General features: G+C 42.9%; 1 protein-coding gene across 1 annotated transcript in view; it reads left to right on the forward strand.

Annotated features, from left to right (window-relative positions):
- XK (X-linked Kx blood group antigen, Kell and VPS13A binding protein) overlaps positions 1 to 18,711 on the forward strand; it is a 28,747-nt gene extending 10,036 nt beyond the window's left edge. Inside the window, exon 3 of the mRNA XM_048864195.2 lies at positions 11,308 to 18,711. Coding sequence (XP_048720152.1) covers positions 11,308 to 12,137 — 830 coding nt within the window. The 3' untranslated portion in view covers positions 12,138 to 18,711. The remainder of the gene's footprint in view (positions 1 to 11,307) is intronic.
- Positions 18,712 to 19,159: the final 448 nt, after the last annotated feature.

Genomic DNA, 19,159 nt, shown 5'->3' on the forward strand with positions numbered 1-19,159 from the left:
TTACTTTGTACTGCATCCAGGTTCTCCTCTACACCATCAAATTTTGGATTAAAGCACTTATTGTGGCGTCTTCTGGGTGCTGCATAAAAAGCAATATTGTAGATCACATTCATGGCATGATAAGGAGACAAATTATTTGGAGACAGAGGAACTGAGCTATATTTAAGGAGAAAAAAATTGCCTGGTGTTCCCTATTAAACACTTGGCCTGGGTATAGGGTAGAGCATATTTTCCCCATGCTGGAACAAAGAACTACTACTTTAAGAAATAAAATAAAATACATACAGAGACACCTGAAAGGATTTCTTCTTCCTTAGCTGTTGCCAAAGTAGATTCTGCTTCTGCTATGGCACCAGAAGGACATGGGCCTGTGCTTCCCCAGCTAACATTCTCTAAGGCCCAATTACCAATCAGGTAAGAAGAGGAAGGATTTGGGCAGCTGTGTGAGCTTTAGGTGGCTGCCTCAGCAAAGGTGCTTCCCTGCCAGATTACTGAATGGCTCCTTTGGCTGGGAAGCCAGCAGGCTATGCACCTTTGTTGGTTTCACAGCTGGGGAAGCCTCGAGAGGGGCCCCATGTAACAACTTATCTAAATATTGTACTTTAGCTGCAAGTTGGGGATAGGACAGGTAGGCACATGCAGGTTCTGGCTCACTAGTGAGGACCGTGCGATGGTGGCAGTTTTCATCTCTCTGACTCATGAAGTGTGAATGTAGGTCTAAGATGATGGTCACAGAGGCAGGTGATTTTGCCCCACTGGCCATCAACTGACCCCTTGTCGTTTTTATTACACTTCTCAGCTGTGCTGCATGACAGCATGCAACAAATGTCGACAGAGGTGAAGTGTTCATTTTGGATGTAATGGGCACTTCCCCCATCACACTGTATGCTCTTTGTATCACCTTGCACAGAAAACAAGTATGCAGAGCTGACTGTAGACCAGGGCCTCCCATGTGGCAGGTGTGCTGCTGCTGCTGACAAAAGATGCTTTAAAAAAAATCAAGTCATGGTCTCAGGTTTCAAACTAAAAGCTATTTCCCCATGCTAATTTCCCCCTACTGTTACTCGCACCTTCTTTTCAACTGTTTGAAATGGGCCATCCTGATTATCACTACAAAAGTTTTTCTCCTGCTAATAATAGCCCATCTTAATTGATTTGTCTCATTAGAGTTGGTATGGCAACCCCCATCTTTTCATGTTCTCTTTCTGTCTTTCTACTGTATTTTCCACTGCATGCATCCAATGAAGTGGGTTTTAGCCCACGAAAGCTTATGCCCAAATAAACGTATTAGTCTCTAAGGTGCCACAATTCATGGTCTGTGTATCCAGCAAAGCTGTGTTTCTACCACCCCATGGACATACCTTTGCATTCTATAACAATACAACAGTGCTGATTTAGAGGTGATGCACCCTAGTTACAAGGTGCAGCTCAGCATGCAAAGAGTAATGGAGGAGGAGGAGGATCTTGGAGTATTGGTTGATCATAGGATGACTATGAGCTGCCAATGTGATATGGCCGTGAAAAAAGTTAATGCAGTCTTGGGATGCATCAGGCGAGGTATTTCCAGTAGAGATAAGGAGGTTTTAGTACCATTATACAAGGCACTGGTGAGACCTCACCTGGAATACTGTGTGCAGTTCTGGTCTCCCAGGTTTAAGAAGGATGAATTCAAACTGGAACAGCTACAGAGAAGGGCTACTAGGATGATCCGAGGAATGGAAAACCTGTCTTATGAAAGGAGACTCAAGGAGCTTGGCTTGTTTAGCCTAATCAAAAGAAGGTTGAGGGGAGATATGATTGCTCTCTATAAAATATATCAGAGGGATAAATACCAGAGAGGGAGAGGAAATATTTAAGCTCAGTACCACTGTGGACACCAGAACAAATGGATATAAACTGGTCTTTGGGAAGTTTAGACTTGAAATTAGATGAAGGTTTCTAACCATCAGAGGAGTGAAGTTTTGGAATAGCCTTCCAAGGGAAGGAGTGGGGGCAAAAGACCTATCTGGCTTTAAGATTAAACTCGATAAGTTTATGGAGGAGATGGTATAATGGGATAACATGATTTTGGTAATTAATTGATCTTTAAATATTCATGGTAAATAGACCCAGTGGCCTGTGATGGGATGTTAGATGGGGTGGGATTTGAGTTACTACAGAACATTCTTTCCTGGGTATCTGGCTAGTGAATCTTGACCATATGTTCAGGGCTTAGCTGATTGCCATATTTGGGGTCGGGAAGGAATTTTCCTCCAGGGCAGATTGGAAGAGGCCCTGGAGGTTTTTCGCCTTCCTCTGTAGCATGGGGCACGGGTCACTTGCTGGAGGATTCTCTGCTCCTTGAAGTCTTTAAAACACGATTTGAGGACTTCAATAGCTCAGACATAGGTGAGAGGTTTTTTGCAGGAGTGGGTGGGTGAGATTCTGTGGCCTGCGTTGTGCAGGAGGTCCGACTAGATGATCATAATGGTCCCTTCTGACCTTAGTATCTATGAGATTGAAAGAGTGAAATTTAGACTGATCGATATATGCCCAGGTGTAGTGCAAGCACGCACATACAGGCTTTCCACACACATCTGTCAAAGTACCTCACTGCTGACTGGCAGCAGCCTTCTTTTCCATGTTGGGAGTACACACTGAATTTTTTTGACATTATGACATAGTGAAATGGTCGCAAGAGACTGGACTAAGATCACTGAACAAATTACTTATTCAGAGCTAGTCAATTAGCCTTTGGCAATGGTACTTTTTAAACAGCCAAAACGAAGTTTCCTTTTCCAGACCTCTCAAAAGCAATGGATCTACTTGTACAGGGAACTGGATTTTCACAGTGCAATGTCCATTACCAGCATGAATGCATCTAAAGCAGCTGGCACCAAGGAATTAATCAGCATATAGTGATATTATGTCAGCTTAAGCAGCTGCCAGCTTTATTTTTTAAAGGCACCCAAAGTGCTTATTTAGGCACATAGCTGTAGAATATTGAAAGACAAAGCATTGCTCTGGCTACTTTATTGTGCCTGACAGCTAAGATGAATTAGTCATGCTCAGGGTGAACCATGGCATGGGGATGAGAACAGAATAGAAGTATCCTGCATTGAGCAACGTAATTAGCACTTGGTCTCCAAGTGCTGATCTGCAGATGGCATTTGCTTCAGAAAGGTCATCTGGGTTGTTTTTCCCCCACTAGTACTGTTGGCTGCTAGTCGCTGTCACCAAGAAGAAAGGCTCTGTCTCGGGTCATTAGGATTGATACAGAATAACAAATACAATGGCAATTGGTACATTCACCAAAACCAGAATGGTCAAAAAACTTCACAGAGTTCTGAATCACAAATTCATAAGCAAATTCCTCCACTCGGACAAAGACAGCAACTACCATGCATGCTGCATTCTCCCCCACGCTCCTGGCTTTGGAGCAGCTTAGAGCAGATAAGTGTCACTATGTAATACTGAATGAAAGGGATCGACTGATTATTTGGAAAGCATTGCACCTGCGTCTTCACAGACAGTGATCCTTCCTTCAGACATTTGGGTCTTATTAAAATTTCTTTGTAACTTTCAAAACTGGACTTAAACCTGTTTTAAACAGGAGGCTAAAAGTTGGCAAGAGTGCATTTGTTTAGTTTGTGAATTAATGCATGTTGCCATGGGTGCCTCTTCTCATAAGCTGTAATACTGAGGAGGACCTAAATCAAGGACCAGAAGGACTTTCTTATACCTAGAGTTAAACATGGTGCTATTTATCTGCTCACAGCTAATTTGTGTTGAGATTGTTTGGATGAATGTAGTACTTGTGAAAGGTATCACAGTGACTTGGGCCATGGTGTGAACATGGGGGTAGCATGGTCTGGTGGTTAGAATACAGGGTTAGGAATCCGGAGGCTTCAGTTCTGTGCTTCACTCTGCTGCTGATTTGCTGTGTGTCCTTGGGCAAATCATAGAACATCTCGCATCTCAGTTTCTTCCTCACTTGTACAATACTTATCCAAATGTATAAAGTGCTTTGGGAACTCAAAGCTTCATGAATTAGTCACGGAAAAGCTCATTGCTCAGGCTGTAGCGCATCAAGGTTCTCCACACCACATCACTCCACTCATTCTTCATGCCCCAATCCTTCGTCTCCTTGCTTAGACTGTCATCAGCGGAGTTAAAATAACCTTCAATTACTGTTTATTTTGACAGGATCATCTCCTAACTCGCTTACCCTAGGAAATGGATGGATTTCCTACCGGTATAGCAGCTTCTTTTGAAAAAGATTGTGTTAAAGAAGGTGGTAGTAGTGACTATAACTCTTATGAAAAGATGCAGTATCTGATTACGTGGCCTTTGAAACACATTTGTTTCTGCAACATGACAATCCTAGTGAATATAAACTGGGATTTTTAGGAAGGACGGAGAAGCATTATGTGATTTCTAGGCATCCTTGCCAATGCCAGATATATTAAGATGCTGCTGCAGATTCTGCTATCCCAGCAAGCTGTCAGCCACAGAACTCTTCCTTGTCAGTATTTAGGACAACGTTTCTAAGAGGTGTGGGATACGTTTCAGTATTATTAAGTGTTTTTAAAGAGGGAAATTATGGATTTAGACCATATTTTCACATCTCGGTCCCAAACCTTAGGTACCAAAATAAGTGACCTTAATTGTAGAGTGGCCTGAGCACAGGTTTAGGTAACTAATTGTAGAGACCAAAGATGGAAAATTCTGGATTTAGTGGCTAGATTCTGCTAGGTGTCAGTATTATTAGCATACCATGGTACGATTCATGTAAGGCAGCAGTCACCCTCATGTTACTAAGAGGTGGGGAAGGACAGGTTTTGTCAGCCATAAGTCATTAAAAAACCAAAAACTTAGGAGTGCTAGAAGTAGAGTGTCACTCAAACTACTGGTTCTTAAAAAGAATATTGCCCCAATCTTCCAAGGAGAGTGGAATCCTTTATCACACAGTACTGCAGTTGAGGGACTTAAGACAGCTTCAGGGGAAAAAATCTTTGACTCCCTCATCCCCTCACTTCCTCACTGATCTTCATAGTGGGTGCTGAGCCAGGCACATGTCCACTGCAGGCAATGTTACTCCTTTACATTTTCCTCCCTGGCTGCCCCACAGTATCATTCCCACTGGTTTGATTGTGGCATTTGAATTGATGACAGGTAGGCTGTTACAAGCATGGGACTTCGGGTATAGAGCAAGCTTGGGCTACAATCTGATGCTGTACATGATTGCTACCAATGGGAAAATACCCATTCAGAATAGGAAGTAGCTTCCAGGAGCTGTGAAGGCAAATGGGCTAAAGAGATTTTTTTTTTTGACTCACTAAAGGGGGACCAGGTAGTGTTCTGAACGCTTGCCAGCTTATCAAACAGGTGGCAGGCAACTTTCTGAACCAGGAAAAAGTTTTAGTGAGAGCATTCACTCACTTTTAAGAGCTAATTAAGCAAAAAAATCATTTTTGCAATTTTTTTTAAAATAAAGAGCCAATTCTGAACTTGAGAAAAGATTTCTAAGAGTGCTGAAAGGACAGGCTCTCATTGGTATTCATAACTGTGTTCACTTGCTGTTCTACTTTTGGCCAGTACTGTATTCTGTAGGAGATAATGTTTTAAAAAATCCTCATACCATGTACAAAACATAAGAATTTGTTTTTAAGGAAAAACTGCAGAAAAATCAAGTGAGAAACAAGCAAATACAAAATGCATTTTACTGGAGAAATCCTTCCTCGTAATGGAACATGCATATTGCCATTATAATTGCTATTCAGCCTTACAAACTGATATTGAGTGTCTAGATTCATGGGTAATTCATTGTTGGATGTTCTATTCCAAATGAATTGAGAGATGTTTCAGGACACACTGGTAGTTAAAAATGTACAAGGAAAATCCCACTAGTTACTCCAAGATCCTAAAATAGCTCCATTTCTTAGAGTCATGTTCAGAGATTAATTCCTTTAAATAGAAGAACCTCATGAGCATGGTTAAATAGCTGTAATAAAGAAGTGAATTTGGTCCTTTTGTAGGATAATGAAGCATAAACTAATTGAAGGTTGCAGACAGCATTGGTTGCTAAGTACTAAATTAAAATAATTGGCGCAGCAATTGAGATCTACCTGATCTGTTTATCTTATTTTATCTAATAAAATAGAATATGCTGTAGCATCACCAATTGGTTTAATATTCAGCAAATATTTTCCCCTAAACCCTAAAAGAAATGACTGTATAACTTATTGGTTTTACTTTAATTGTTTGCATTTAAAACACTCCCTTGTATGAAAATGCAAAGGTTAAGGCTAAAAATTTCAAACATGGATGCCTGAAACTTGTGTCCTAAATCTATAATTCAACACCTAAAATAAAAGTGGCCTGATTTTCATGGGGGCCGAACGTATGTAGCACCCAATAGCTTTGTGGCTGCTCAGCATTTCTGAAAAATCAAGCCACCTATTTTTAGATGTCTAATTATAGATTAAGGAGCCTTAACTTTAGGCATCAGGTCTGAGAACTCTGTTCTCATTTATTTGAGTTTGCTGATGCATTTTTCCAGTATCTTAATTCACAGCTCAAATCCCAGTAGTCAGCTAAAAAAAGCACTTTAGCAACTGATATTATGGAGTATCAAAATGCTGCTGTCACGGTTTCACATGACACTGAGTTCAGATGCTGCGTGACAGTTCTGAACTCCCGTCTCCATTTCTTGTCATGGCGAGAGGCCGCACTTTGTTGCTTTAAGTGCCTGGGAGATGCCCATCCTGGCAGCACAAAGCCTTACTGTAGTGCCAGCTGCTGTCACTCTAGGTGCCAGACACCAAACACTCTTTGCTGCGTTTAAATAACAATGAAGCCCCTTCACTTGGGGAACCATACGTAGGTGTGGGGGAAATACAGAAGGATGGATTTCCATAGCTACAAGTCAGCATCTCCAAATTCAGTCTGGAAGGTTCTATAATTTTGGGGGAGCCGGAGAAATAAAGAACATAAAATGTAGTCAGGTGAATAAATGTTCAGTTGATGCCACGTATATCTCTTCCACAAGGAGACGAAGAAGGTTCTTTGGCTAGGGTGCTGGCCTGGAACACGTGGGTTCAATTCTCAGCTCCACCACACACTTCTTCTGTGACCTTCAGCAAGTCTCTGTAGAACTTCCCTACCTCACAGGGGTGTTATGAGGGATAAATACATTAGACATTGTGAGGCACTCAGATACTGCAGTGTGGATGGGGGGAGAAAGGGAAGGATATCAGTACCTCAGACAGATATTGCACAGACAACAGAGTTTGGAAAAAACACTTTAAATCTTTTGGTTTCCTCAGCATTCCCCATCTAGAAAATAGGGATAATAATACCTTTGTAAATTGTTTTGAAATCCTAGGTTGAAAAGCACTATGCTATTGCAAAGTATTATTTTATTAAAGCATTTACATTGTGTTTGTGGGTTTTGTTTTGTTTTTTTTTACAAATGTCTCAAGGTGTTTCCTAATTTACAGACAGATAAAAGTAGCATCAGACATAAAGCACTGTGAGCTGTGATTTTAAAAAACTAACTCTGCCTACCACTAGCCACTAATGGATGGGTGGTTGATTCCATAGCTGTAGAGCATCATTGCCAAAATCCCATGCCCAAAGGTAACTCCCCCAAGTAACCTTTATGATCACACTGGATAGGGTGCCAGTGACAGCCTCTGATCTGTGTCTGATCAACTGACCACACAGTAAAAACAACGAGGAGTCCTTGTGGCACCTTAGAGACTAACAGATTTATTTGGGCATAAGCTTTCATGGGCTAGAACCCACTTCATCAGATGCATGGAGTGGAAAATACAGGAGCAGGTGTAAATGCATGAAAAGATGGGAGTTGCCTCACCAAGTGTGAGGTCAGTCTAATGAGGCAATTCAATTGACAGCAGGATACCAAGGGAGGAAAAATAACTTTTGAAGTGGTAATGAGAGTGGCCCATTTCACACAGTTGACAAGAAGGTGTGAGTAATAATAGGGGGAAATTAGTATTGGGGAAGTTAAGTTTAGGTTTTGTAATGACCCATCCACTCCCAGTCTTTCTTCAGGCCTAATCTGATGGTATCCAATTTACAAATTAATTCCAGTTCTGCAGTTTCACGCTGGAGTCTGTTTTTAAAGTTTTTTTTTGTTGAAGAATTGCAACTTTTAGGTCTGTTATTTAGTGACCAGGGAGACTGAAGTGTTCTCCTACTGGTTTTTGAATGTTATGATTCCTGATGTCATTTGTGTCCATTTATTCTTTTGTGTGGAGACTGTCCAGTTTGGCCAATGAACTTGGCAGAGGGGCATTGCCGGCACATGATGGCATATATCACATTGGTAGATGTGCAGGTGAACGAGCCCCTGATGGTGTGGCCGATGTGATTAGGTCCTACGATGGTGTCCCTTGAATAGATATGTGGACAGAGTTGGCACCAGGGTTTGTTGCAGGGTTTGGTTCCTGGGTTAGTGGTTCTGTTGTGTGGTGTGTAGTTGCTGGTGAGTATTTGCTTCAGGTTGGGGGGCTGTCTGTAAGCGAGGACTGTCCTGTACCCCAAGGTCTGTGAGAGTGAGGGATTGTCCTTCAGGATAGGTTGTAGATCTTTGATGTGCTGGAGAGGTTTTAGTTGGGGGCTGAAGGTGACAGCTAGTGGCGTTCTGTAACTTTCTTTGTTGGGCCTGTCTTGTAGTAGGTGACTTGCGGGTACCCTTCTGGCTCTGTCACTCTGTTTCTTCACTTCCACAGGTGGGTATTGTGGTTTTAAGAACACTTGATAGAGATTCTGTAGGTGTTTGTCTCTGTCTGAGGGATCGGAGCAAATGCGGTTGTATCTTAGAGCTTGGCTGTAGACAATGGATCATGTGATGTGGTCTGGATGAAAGCTGGAGGCATGTAGGTAAGTATAGTGGTCAGTAGGTTTCCGGTATAGGGTAATGTTTATGTAACCATCGCTTATTTGCACTGTAGTGTCTAGGAAGTGGACCTCTTGTGTGGACTGGTCCAGGCTGAGGCTGATGGTGGGGTGAAAATTGTTGAAATCTTGGTGGAATTCCTCAAGGGCCTCCTTCCCATGAGTCCAGATGATGAAGATGTCATCAATGTAGCACAAATAGAGTAGGGGCATAAGGGGACGAGAGCTGAGGAAGCATTGTTCTAAGTCAGCCAGAAAAATGTTGGCATACTGTGGGGCCATGCAGGGAAGGGATAGCTCAGTGATTTGAGCATTGGCCTGCTAAACCCAGGGTTGTGAGTTCAATCCTTGAGGGGGCCATTTAGGGATCTGGGGCAAATATTGGGGATTGGTCCTGCTTTGAGTAGGGGGTTGGACTAGATGACCTCCTGAGGTCCCTCCAGCCCTGTGATATTCTATGATTGTACCCATAGCAGTCCCGCTGACTTGAAGGTATAAATTGTCTCCAAATCTGAAATAGTTGTGAGTGAGGACAAAGTTCAGCCACCAGGTTTGCCGTGATGGTATCGGGCATGCTATTCCTGATGGCTTGTAGTCCATCTTTGTGTGGAATGTTGGTGTAGAGGGCTTCTACATCCATAGTGGCTAAAATGTTTTTTTCTGGAAGATCACCAAAGGATTGTAGTTTCCTCAGGAAGTCAGTGGTGTCTCAAAGATAGCTGGGAGTGCTGGTAGCATAGGGCCTGAGGAGAGAGTCTACATAGCCAAATAATCCTGCTGTCAGGGTGCCAATGCCTGAGATGATGGGGCACCCAGGATTCCCAGGTTTATGGATTTTGGGTAGCATATAGAATACCCCTGGTTGGGGCTCTAGGGGTGTGTCAGTGTAGATTTGTTCCTGTGCTGCATTGGGGAGCTTCTTGAGCAGATGGTGTAGTTTCTTTTGGTAATCCTCAGTGGGGTCAGAGGGTGATGGCCTGTAGAATGTGGTGTCAGAGTTGTCTAGCAGATTCTTGTTCCTATTCACACAGTGTAGTTAATTAGATCTTTTCCATTCATGGAAAAATGAACTAGGTATTAGCTGCCACCAAATTCACCCTTGTTTTTAGTGTGCAGGTTTGGCAGGGAGAAGGGCTCCCTCTCTAAGAGTGAGGTAGTATGTTTTGATCACAATTGCTAGACTGTTTCCTTTCCCAGAGAATAGGACAGACATTGCTTTCTCCTACTTTTCTGCTTCCCTTATCCCCCAATCCTGGGGCCGTCCAGGAGCTGGTTTAGCCCTTGGCAGAAGCTAGAATAACCTCAGAGCCTCTGACTTGTGCTGGCTATGAACAACTCCATAGGGGCCATTTTGTCAGCCCTGGATTGCCGGAGCACGGTGCACTTTGGTGATGCTCCCACCCACTGTGACCACACCTCCTAAATCAGTGAAAGGACGTGGGTGGTGTAGAATGGCTGCATACTACCTACGGATTCCCCTAGAACAGTGGTGCCCAAACTTTTCTTGTTGCCGCCCGCCCCCCCCCCCTTACCAGTCATGGCATCTGTCCACACCCCGTAGTTGGCTCAGCAGAGGAGCTTAGGCTGAAGGTGGAGCTGACCAGGCCACTAAAAGCCCGGTTCACCGCGGCCATCGCCGGCTCCATGAGGCTCCCAGAAGCAGCCAGCATGTACTCCAGCTCCTAGGTGCAGGGACGGCCAGGGCGCTCCGCGTGTTGCCCCCACCCCGAGCGCTGGCTCCGCAGATCCCATTGGCTGGGAACTGTGGCCAGTGGAAGCTGTCACCAGCAGATGGGGGCAGCGCATAGAATTCCCTGGCTGCCCCTGTGCCTAGAAGCCAGAGGGACATGCCAGCTGCTTCCAGGAGCCGCCTGAGGTAAGCAAGACCACAAACACCTTCCCGCACCCTAACCCCCTGCCCCAGCCCTGATCCCCCTCCCACATTCCAAACCCCTCAGCTCTACCTCCCAGCCCAGAGCCCCCTGCCCCAGCCAGGTGAAAATGGCAGGGGCAGGGCAAGGGTGTTCGGTTTTATACAGCCAGAAAGTTGGCAGCCCTAGACAGAGTGAAGGCAGAGTGGAGCTGCGGCTGGGGCCAGAGCTGCGGCTGGGGTTAGAGTGGAGCTGCGGCTGGGGGGGTAGCTGGGCTGAGGGCAGAGCGGGGCTGGGTGGTGCTCCCCACGCCTCTGGAGGGCTGGCCTGGGCCCCACTGAACACCCCCTCCCCAAACATTCCTCTACGCTCTATAAGGGGTATGCCCCACAGTTTGGGGACCACTGCACTAGAGAAGGGAAGTCCCCAGCTGGCCTGTTAAAGTAGCTTTCCAGTTGCTTTGTACTACCTGAATGTGTTGCATTTAACATTTACTAAAACAGAAAGTTCTCATAATCTTTTCTTTTCCCAGGCATCTTCATGGTCCTTTCTCTGCTGTCGATTGTATATGGTGCATTACGCTGCAATATCCTGGCTATTAAGATTAAGTATGATGATTATGACATCAGCGTGAAAGCTGCAGCCTACCTCTGCATATTCCTCTGGAGAAGCTTTGAGATTGCCACCCGGGTTGTAGTCTTGGTCCTTTTCAGTTCTGTGCTTCAAATCTGGGTCCTGCCTGTGGTGCTCCTGAATTTCTTTGGCTTTTTCTTTTACCCCTGGATTCTCTTTTGGCAAAGCAAGTCCCCTTTCCCTGAAAATATAGAGAAGGCTTTGACCAGGGTGGGCACAACCATTGTACTGTGCCTCCTCACCTTCTTGTATGCTGGCATTAACATGTTCTGCTGGTCAGCAGTGCAGCTGAAGCTAAATGATCCTGACTTAATTAACAAATCCCAAAATTGGTACCGACTGGCCGTATATTATATGCTACGGTTCACTGAGAATGCCTTCCTCCTCTTGCTGTGGTATGTCTATAAAACAGATGTCTACCTGTACGTGTGTGCCCCTTTATTAGTCTTGCAGCTGCTGATTGGCTATTGCATGGCCATCCTGTTCATGCTGGTGTTCTACCAGTTCTGTCACCCTTGCAAAAAGCTCTTCTCATCCAGTATTTCAGAAGGTTTGCTGTCATGTTTCAAGTACCTCTGCTTTGCTTGCAAACTGCCTAAGGCCACCGTGCCTGTGGATAAGGTGGACTTGAAATCACCGGATGGTACTGGTGATGATTCACAGGCCAGTTACAAGACAAATGAGTCTCAGAATGGGAATCCGCATCAGAGTGTTTCTTCCAATGCGTAAAGTGGCTAGTGGCAAGCAGGCAGAACCGGAAAGCTACTGCAGTTACCCAAAGAATTGTGTACCTTGGACTCTGAGCCTTGTTAATTTTTCTGCCAGTCCAGCTGTACTGCATGGGTACTCTGACATGCACACGCATACGGCACACTTGACATGTGTACACATACAGCAACCAGTGTCTGTGGATTTATATTACATGGTGATTCCACACAGAGGTTTATCATCTGCTTAGTCTGAAATCCCTACAGGAGATGTCTTTAAATCGTAGCAAAATGGACCTGACCCTGGTCTGGTTCCTTCAGGAGGTCTGAGGAGAATGAGAAGACCTAGGAAATGCAATTTGTAGAGAGTATCATGAGAGCAGGCCCCTTCAGCATGGAAGCTGAGCATAGTCCTGGACTACCTAGTAATTGTAGATGACTAGCTGTGGTCTAGCTGGTTTTCTGCTTTTAAGATAATCAGCTCTTACATGACATGCATCCGACGAAGTGGGTATTCACCCACGAAAGCTCATGCTCCAATACGTCTGTTAGTCTATAAGGTGCCACAGGACTCTTTGCCAGCTTTTACATCCTGACTGGTGCAATACCATACCACAGTCCTTTGTGACATCAGTATTGGACTGCTTCAAGGCATTCTATACTAGGCTGCCTAAGACACAGGCCAGTTGCTAGCATTGGAGTGTGATTATTTCTGAGAATGGCCAGAGGGCATTAGGCTGATGCACTCTCTCACTGTCTGCATTTGCCACTTCTTAGTTTGCAGATGGAGTTTAAAGTATACATTGTAATGTTTAAAGCCTTGAATGGACGGGGTGTCATGTACATTACCAAACGCCTGACACAGTGTGTCTGGAACCATCTCTAACTAGAGGCAGAGTGGGGCTTCCATATCAATGGGTCGTATAGCAGCAAAAGAAATTCAGCTCATCTTTTTCATTTAATGTTTTTTGGTTATCACAGCATCAGTATTCTGGACTACCTTGCCCTGTTGACATCAGAAGTGCCACAGATTTGAGTCCTTTTAAAAGAGGAGCTTAAAGACTTTTTGGCACAACATCATCTTGATTAATCAAAATGATTTGTGTGCTTCATAAGGTGCTGAGAACGCTTTGGCAGCTGGGCACCCCAGAAAGACAATTTATTAGAAGCGTTTTAAAAAGAGGTTTGTTTTGTTTTAAAATGCAATCTATTGACTGCAAGTCTGAAGAATGTATTCACTTATTCAGCCTTTCACGTTTGATTCAGCGCCTTGTGTTTGTCCTGAGCCTAACACACTGTGGGTGCTACTGGAAATAAATGATAGGAATTCATTAGCTGGAATCCCCTTTACCATTCATAGGCTAAGTCTCTATTCTGCTTTAAAGTAGAATGTGACATCCTTGAAAGAAACCATGATATCAATGCATCTGTATCAGAATTGGCATGAGATGGGAGTAGGAACAGAGACATGGAAAGTTGCACTCGCTCCTAGAATGCTGCAAGAGTCTGAGCTCTTTTTATTACTGGAGTCTAAATGAATGTTTTCATGCTGCGCTTGTACAGTGTAGCTATTATTTTTTTACTTTGGTCTGTGTGTGTGCATGTGGTATATATATATAATACCTCATTACTTTATGAGGTGGGATAGTGTAAAGGCTTTCTTGGCATGAGTTTGGCATGGGCACGTGACTCACATGTGGGGTTGACACCTACTCTGTCAATTAGTCCACTTCCCCAGGTAGATTTGGAATAAGTTCTTGGGGAGACTACACAGAAATATTGCAAAGAAAAAACATTCTAGATCATTTGCAGAAGTTTCTTAAACAATGAGTTAGAGGAACAGATCGTGGAAGCTGTAATTGTCTTCAGTGGAGCTACAGTGATTTACACCAGCTAAGAATATAGTGCAGAATTTTTTTTCTCGGTTCAAGCCTGTACAGTTGGACACACAGGGGTGTATTTTCCAACTTACAGTAGAACCTCAGAGTTGCAAACACCAGAAGTGATCAGTTAAACACACTCCTCCTTTGGAACTGGAAGTAAGGAATCAGGCAGCAGCAGAGACCAAAAAAAAAAAAAGTAAATACAGTACAGTACTGGGTTAAACGTAAACTACTAAAAAATTAAGGGAAAGCAGCATTTTTCTTCTCATAGTAAAGTTTCAAAACTGTATTAAGTCAATGTTCAGTTGTAAACTTTTGAAAGAACAACTGTAACGTTTTGTTCAGAGTTATGAACATTTCAGAGTTACAAACCACCTCCATTCCCAAGGTGTTCGTAACTCTGAGGTTCTACTGTACTTTGCTGAAGTTGGGTGTCTAACTTCATATTTAGACACCCAATTGATGACTATGAAAATCATCAGTAGGTTCCTGAATACCTAAGTAAGTGCTAATTTAGCACCTAGGTCTGACATTTCGCCCCTTGTCAATTAAGGCAGTTTAGCTTACCCTGAAGAAAGGATATTACTCCTGGGGAAATTCTGTGCCAAAAAAGTTAAAATTCTGTGCACAATATTTTAAAATTCTGAAAAATCTGTATATTTTATTTGTCAAAATAACACTATACAATCACACCAATTTCAATTATTTAGGTATTTTGAAATGAAACACCATCAGCAACTATACAATGTAGACCAGCCTAATGTCTGTAACAATACAGACACACAAAAATTGCTGCAGGAGTAGAGTTAAGGAAGCCCCTACAACAACCCAGTTCCTCTGCCCCTTCCTGCTAGAGCCCAGCAGGGGGGCCAGACATCCACACCCCCTCCCTCTCCAGAGCCCAGTTGCAGGCGCCCCCCCCCCCAGCCCAGACACTCACATGCACCCCCTCCCCACCAGAGCCAAGCTGCGGGCCTGCCCCCAGCCCAGACACCTGCATCCCCTACCCACCCCCAGAGCCCAGCTGCACCTCCAGCCCGGAAACTTGCACCCCTCCGCCACAGAGAGTAGGGATCCAGAGGGAGAAACAGCCTGATGCTGGCTCCAGGGCTTGTATAGAGTTTCATGCACGGTGCCTCCTTCCTTCAGGGCGTCCGGGGAACTGCAGCTGTCTGGCACCCTGTAGCTTCCTCCCCCTGGCTCTGCTGGGTCCAGTGCTCCCTAGTAGCAGCTAGCAACTCTACAGCCCATTTCTGGGGTGGGGGAAAGGAAATTGCGCAAAAATGTGAATTTCTGTGCAAATTCTGCATTGTGCAGTGGTGCAGAATTCCCCCACAAATAGGATATTAAGAATAATACCAATGCAGTTCTCTGAGATTTCTAAAGCATTTTCCCCTGTAATTCATATGGTTTACGTGGGATAAATAATGGTGGTGGGATTTTGCCATTTGGGAATAATGTGATCTTCCCAAATTCAGGCCAATAAGATACTTATACCACACTAAAATAAATAGCAGAAGCTGACATCTGAGAGTCTAGTATACACATAGCCATAGTCAGTAGTGTTTTCTTTTACATACAAATAATGAAGTTCTATGTATATACATATTTTCAGAGAATGTTCTGTGTTGTTTACTATTTTTATACTGGTCTATTGAAATGCATGTAGAGACTACTGAATATATTAAATAATTATAATGATGACTATATATGGGTTTTGTTGCAGTTCTGATGCCTTTGCCTTAGCTATGCAGAAGTAGCCAATTATATCTGAGACAATAGGTCAAATACTTCTTCCATGTAAGTGTTATTGTTTAGGGCTGCCATGCTCCAAATATTCAGTCACTACATCTAAGAGAGGAGGTTAAATAAACCCATCAGATAACATGGCTGCCATATAAATTTTTGATCAAGCTGTCTTACTGCTGGTGGGAAGAGTATATGAAGGAAGGACGGAGGCCAAAGCCCTGTGCAGTGTTGGACTCTGTATTTTAAAGGATAGCTGTTGAGTCACATTTTCCCCGTCATCCTAATTGTACTATGGGTCAGGCTCTGATGCATGACTGTCCTGGGGTACTAATGGTTACATTGATCCTATGCATGTAGTGACTAGGAGTCCACACAAAAAACCTTTTTCAACATTGACTGTCACTGATCAGAAACACTGGTGTCAGATCTGTACTCTAGTGGGTTAGTGTGGAGCATGAATTAAAGCTTTTACCTAGCTATTCATATTGAGAAAGGGACAGTGGTAGCAATGAGTGTGTGTGTGTGTGATTTTTCAGATGAATAAAGGCTTGCAGGACCTGGTTCTTCTTGTCTATTCTCACATATTTGTAAAACAAAGAAATGTTGATTAAAATGATGAAACATATTTGTGTCAGTCACAGTTCTTAGAACTTCACTTTTTAGAAACCCAAGTTTAAGGTTACACCACATTGGCATGTTTCATGTCACACCAGGTCCATGTGGACAGAATGTAACATGGGTTTGTGTTATCTAGATAGTATATTTGGGAAGGAAAAAGGAATCAGTGTTCTTAATGGACAGCATGTACCACTAAAGATATTAATGAATCAGAAAAGTTGCTTTGTAAGTGAGCTACCAGTATAAAGAGACTTGAGTCAAATAAGGAAAGGAAACCCTAACATTATATTGCAAATGACTGTAGGGTTGCCAGTTCTTATGATTTTTTATCACGAATCTCATGATGTTTTCCTTCAAGACCCAGATCATGGAGTTACGTGATTGGGTAAGAATCTCAGCTTTTCATTTTTTTAAAGTAAGACCCTAGCCCTCATCGTTGCAGAGAAAAGATTGAAAATGAGATCCTCTAAAATCTCAAGAACCAGAAGGCAAATGAAAATAACTTTCTCTCACTCACATTTTAAATCTCATAGTTTTTAGCCAATCTCATGATTTTGGGGACCTGACTCATAAAAAGTCAGTGCAGGGAGCTGAACTTGATAGCTTCTCAAGCACTACATATCTATGACTTCTGGATGCTTGGGGTTGGCAAGACTGATATATATTTTAAAACAAAATAGCTGAAAACCAGTTTTTTATGAACATACCAGCTCCTAGCTTTTCTCTGCAAGAATTGCTAATATCCAAACACATAAAGCAGAAATTTTATTTCACTCCCTGTGCTATTCTAAGTTAGGGTGACCACATTTTCAAAAGGCAAAAGCTCCTCCTCTTCCCACAAGGCCCTGCCCCCTGGCCAGGCCAGAAGCCGGAGCTGGGCTGTGGTAAGAGCTGCCCAGGGATCTCGGGCCACTATGGGAAGCGGGACCCACCAGTTTGTTCAGCCAGACAACCTACTATATTGCTGGGGGTGGAGGTGGGGGAGAGAGATCCAATCTTATAAAAATTAGCAAAATTTTACCAGAGAAAAAATTGTCAATTCTATTCTTTGCTAAAATTTTACCCAGGCCATAGTGGTAACCCATTATTGCTGATAGAAATGGCAATCATTTCCCCTTAACTGAGTAGCAAGGTCTTGTGAAATTTTCAATTTATAAATGAATGCAGTGCATACCTGCAGAGCTCTAACTACAGGCCAGGATTAAGTACATTTAGAAGTGGGAGCCAATTGCAGGATGCCAATTGTTGCCTGGTGAGATGTTAAAAAGGACACATGGTTGCATGAACAAGCTAAGCAATACAGCAACAGTTTCGATTGCAGTTTTGTGCCTTTCTGGTTAAAGTGAACTCAGAAAAAACGGGGACAGGCATAGCATGTATTTGAGATATAAATAGAAAATAATGTCTAAACATATTAATGTATGGGTGTGCGCTAGGTGTCTGCACAGATTCCCGATTCTCAAGATAGCCTGTATTTAGTATCCCAAGATTTTCAAAAGTAACAAGTAAATCCACTCTTTGGATGTCCAACTTGAAACCCTTCAGACAGGCCTGAATTTCATAAAGTGCTGAGCAGCTACCCTCTGAAAAAACAGGCTCCTCTAAGGTGTCCCGAGTTGGGCATCCAAAAATTGAGGCAATTAAAATCACTAGTGACTTTTGAAAATCTTGGCCAAGAGCAACATGCCTTTACTTTCTCCAAATAGGACATTCAGGACAAAAATAGGACATTTGACCTGAGACCAGGTACAGAGCTGATTAGCTCACTGAAGAATAGAATCCGCCTTAGGGGCATTCAGACCTCTGTGGGGAAACAGTGCACAGTGCATGCTCACACTACATCTACCTTAAACCTCTGCTATTAGGTCCTCACTTTCATGAGAATTAATATCCACATACACATTTTAGCAGAAAATAGCCATACATAATATATGTTTCATCGATTAGCTTTTGAAAATTTTCTTCAAATATTCTTTTCATCTGGCTAACCTCTCCTGGCAGTCTACAACTTTAATCATCCATAAATGATGTGTCCAACAAAATGATGCATGGTATATTTTGATAAGCAGAAAACAGAGTCAGTCAGGTTACAGATTAATTCACTTTGACTTCTGCAGCCTTCTGAGCTTCTAAGCATTAAATGAGGACTATAGCATCTCACTGAAAGACACTTGAACTATATTTATGTCGTGGTTATATATGCATTGCTGTGCTTGTAAACAGACTGTCCGTTTTGTATCCTGAGTTGTGCCAAATACAGTAACTGTAAAAAATACAAAGCTATATGCTTGCATCTGCTGCTCTGCAGTCAGTGACCCTAATAAATTTTATGTTCTTTAGGCTGTATTTCTTCCTGTTTTTTCCTTGTTGTCTATTGCGTTATGAAGGCAATATTGGAATATAGGTGTTGTTACAGAAAGGAACAACAAAACATTCACATCATTTTTTCTAGGGTTGCTTTTTTTAATCAAAGGGTCACTGTTGTGAAAATGGGAGTGTACAGATGCTTCCATGTCCTTGAAAATGGTTGATACTATATGCAGACTGCTAGCAAGATTCTGCTCAAATGCATTCAGAACCTGCTGAAAAAAGGCATTACAAAGGGACTGGAAAAGAGATTTTCCTGGAAAAGAAAAGTAGACACCAGAACTACATTTAGAGAATACAGTTATTAGAACTACAAATGGATACAGCCTTGCTTTCATCCGTAGTAATGCTATTTCCTCTAATTTTGATCTAACAAACCAATGCTAGCATCAAAGAGCTATTTAGAACAATCTGACTTTACATTACG

Source organism: Caretta caretta, chromosome 1 (assembly GCF_965140235.1).
Source record: "Caretta caretta isolate rCarCar2 chromosome 1, rCarCar1.hap1, whole genome shotgun sequence".
In the NCBI taxonomy this organism is placed as follows: Eukaryota; Metazoa; Chordata; order Testudines; family Cheloniidae; genus Caretta; species Caretta caretta.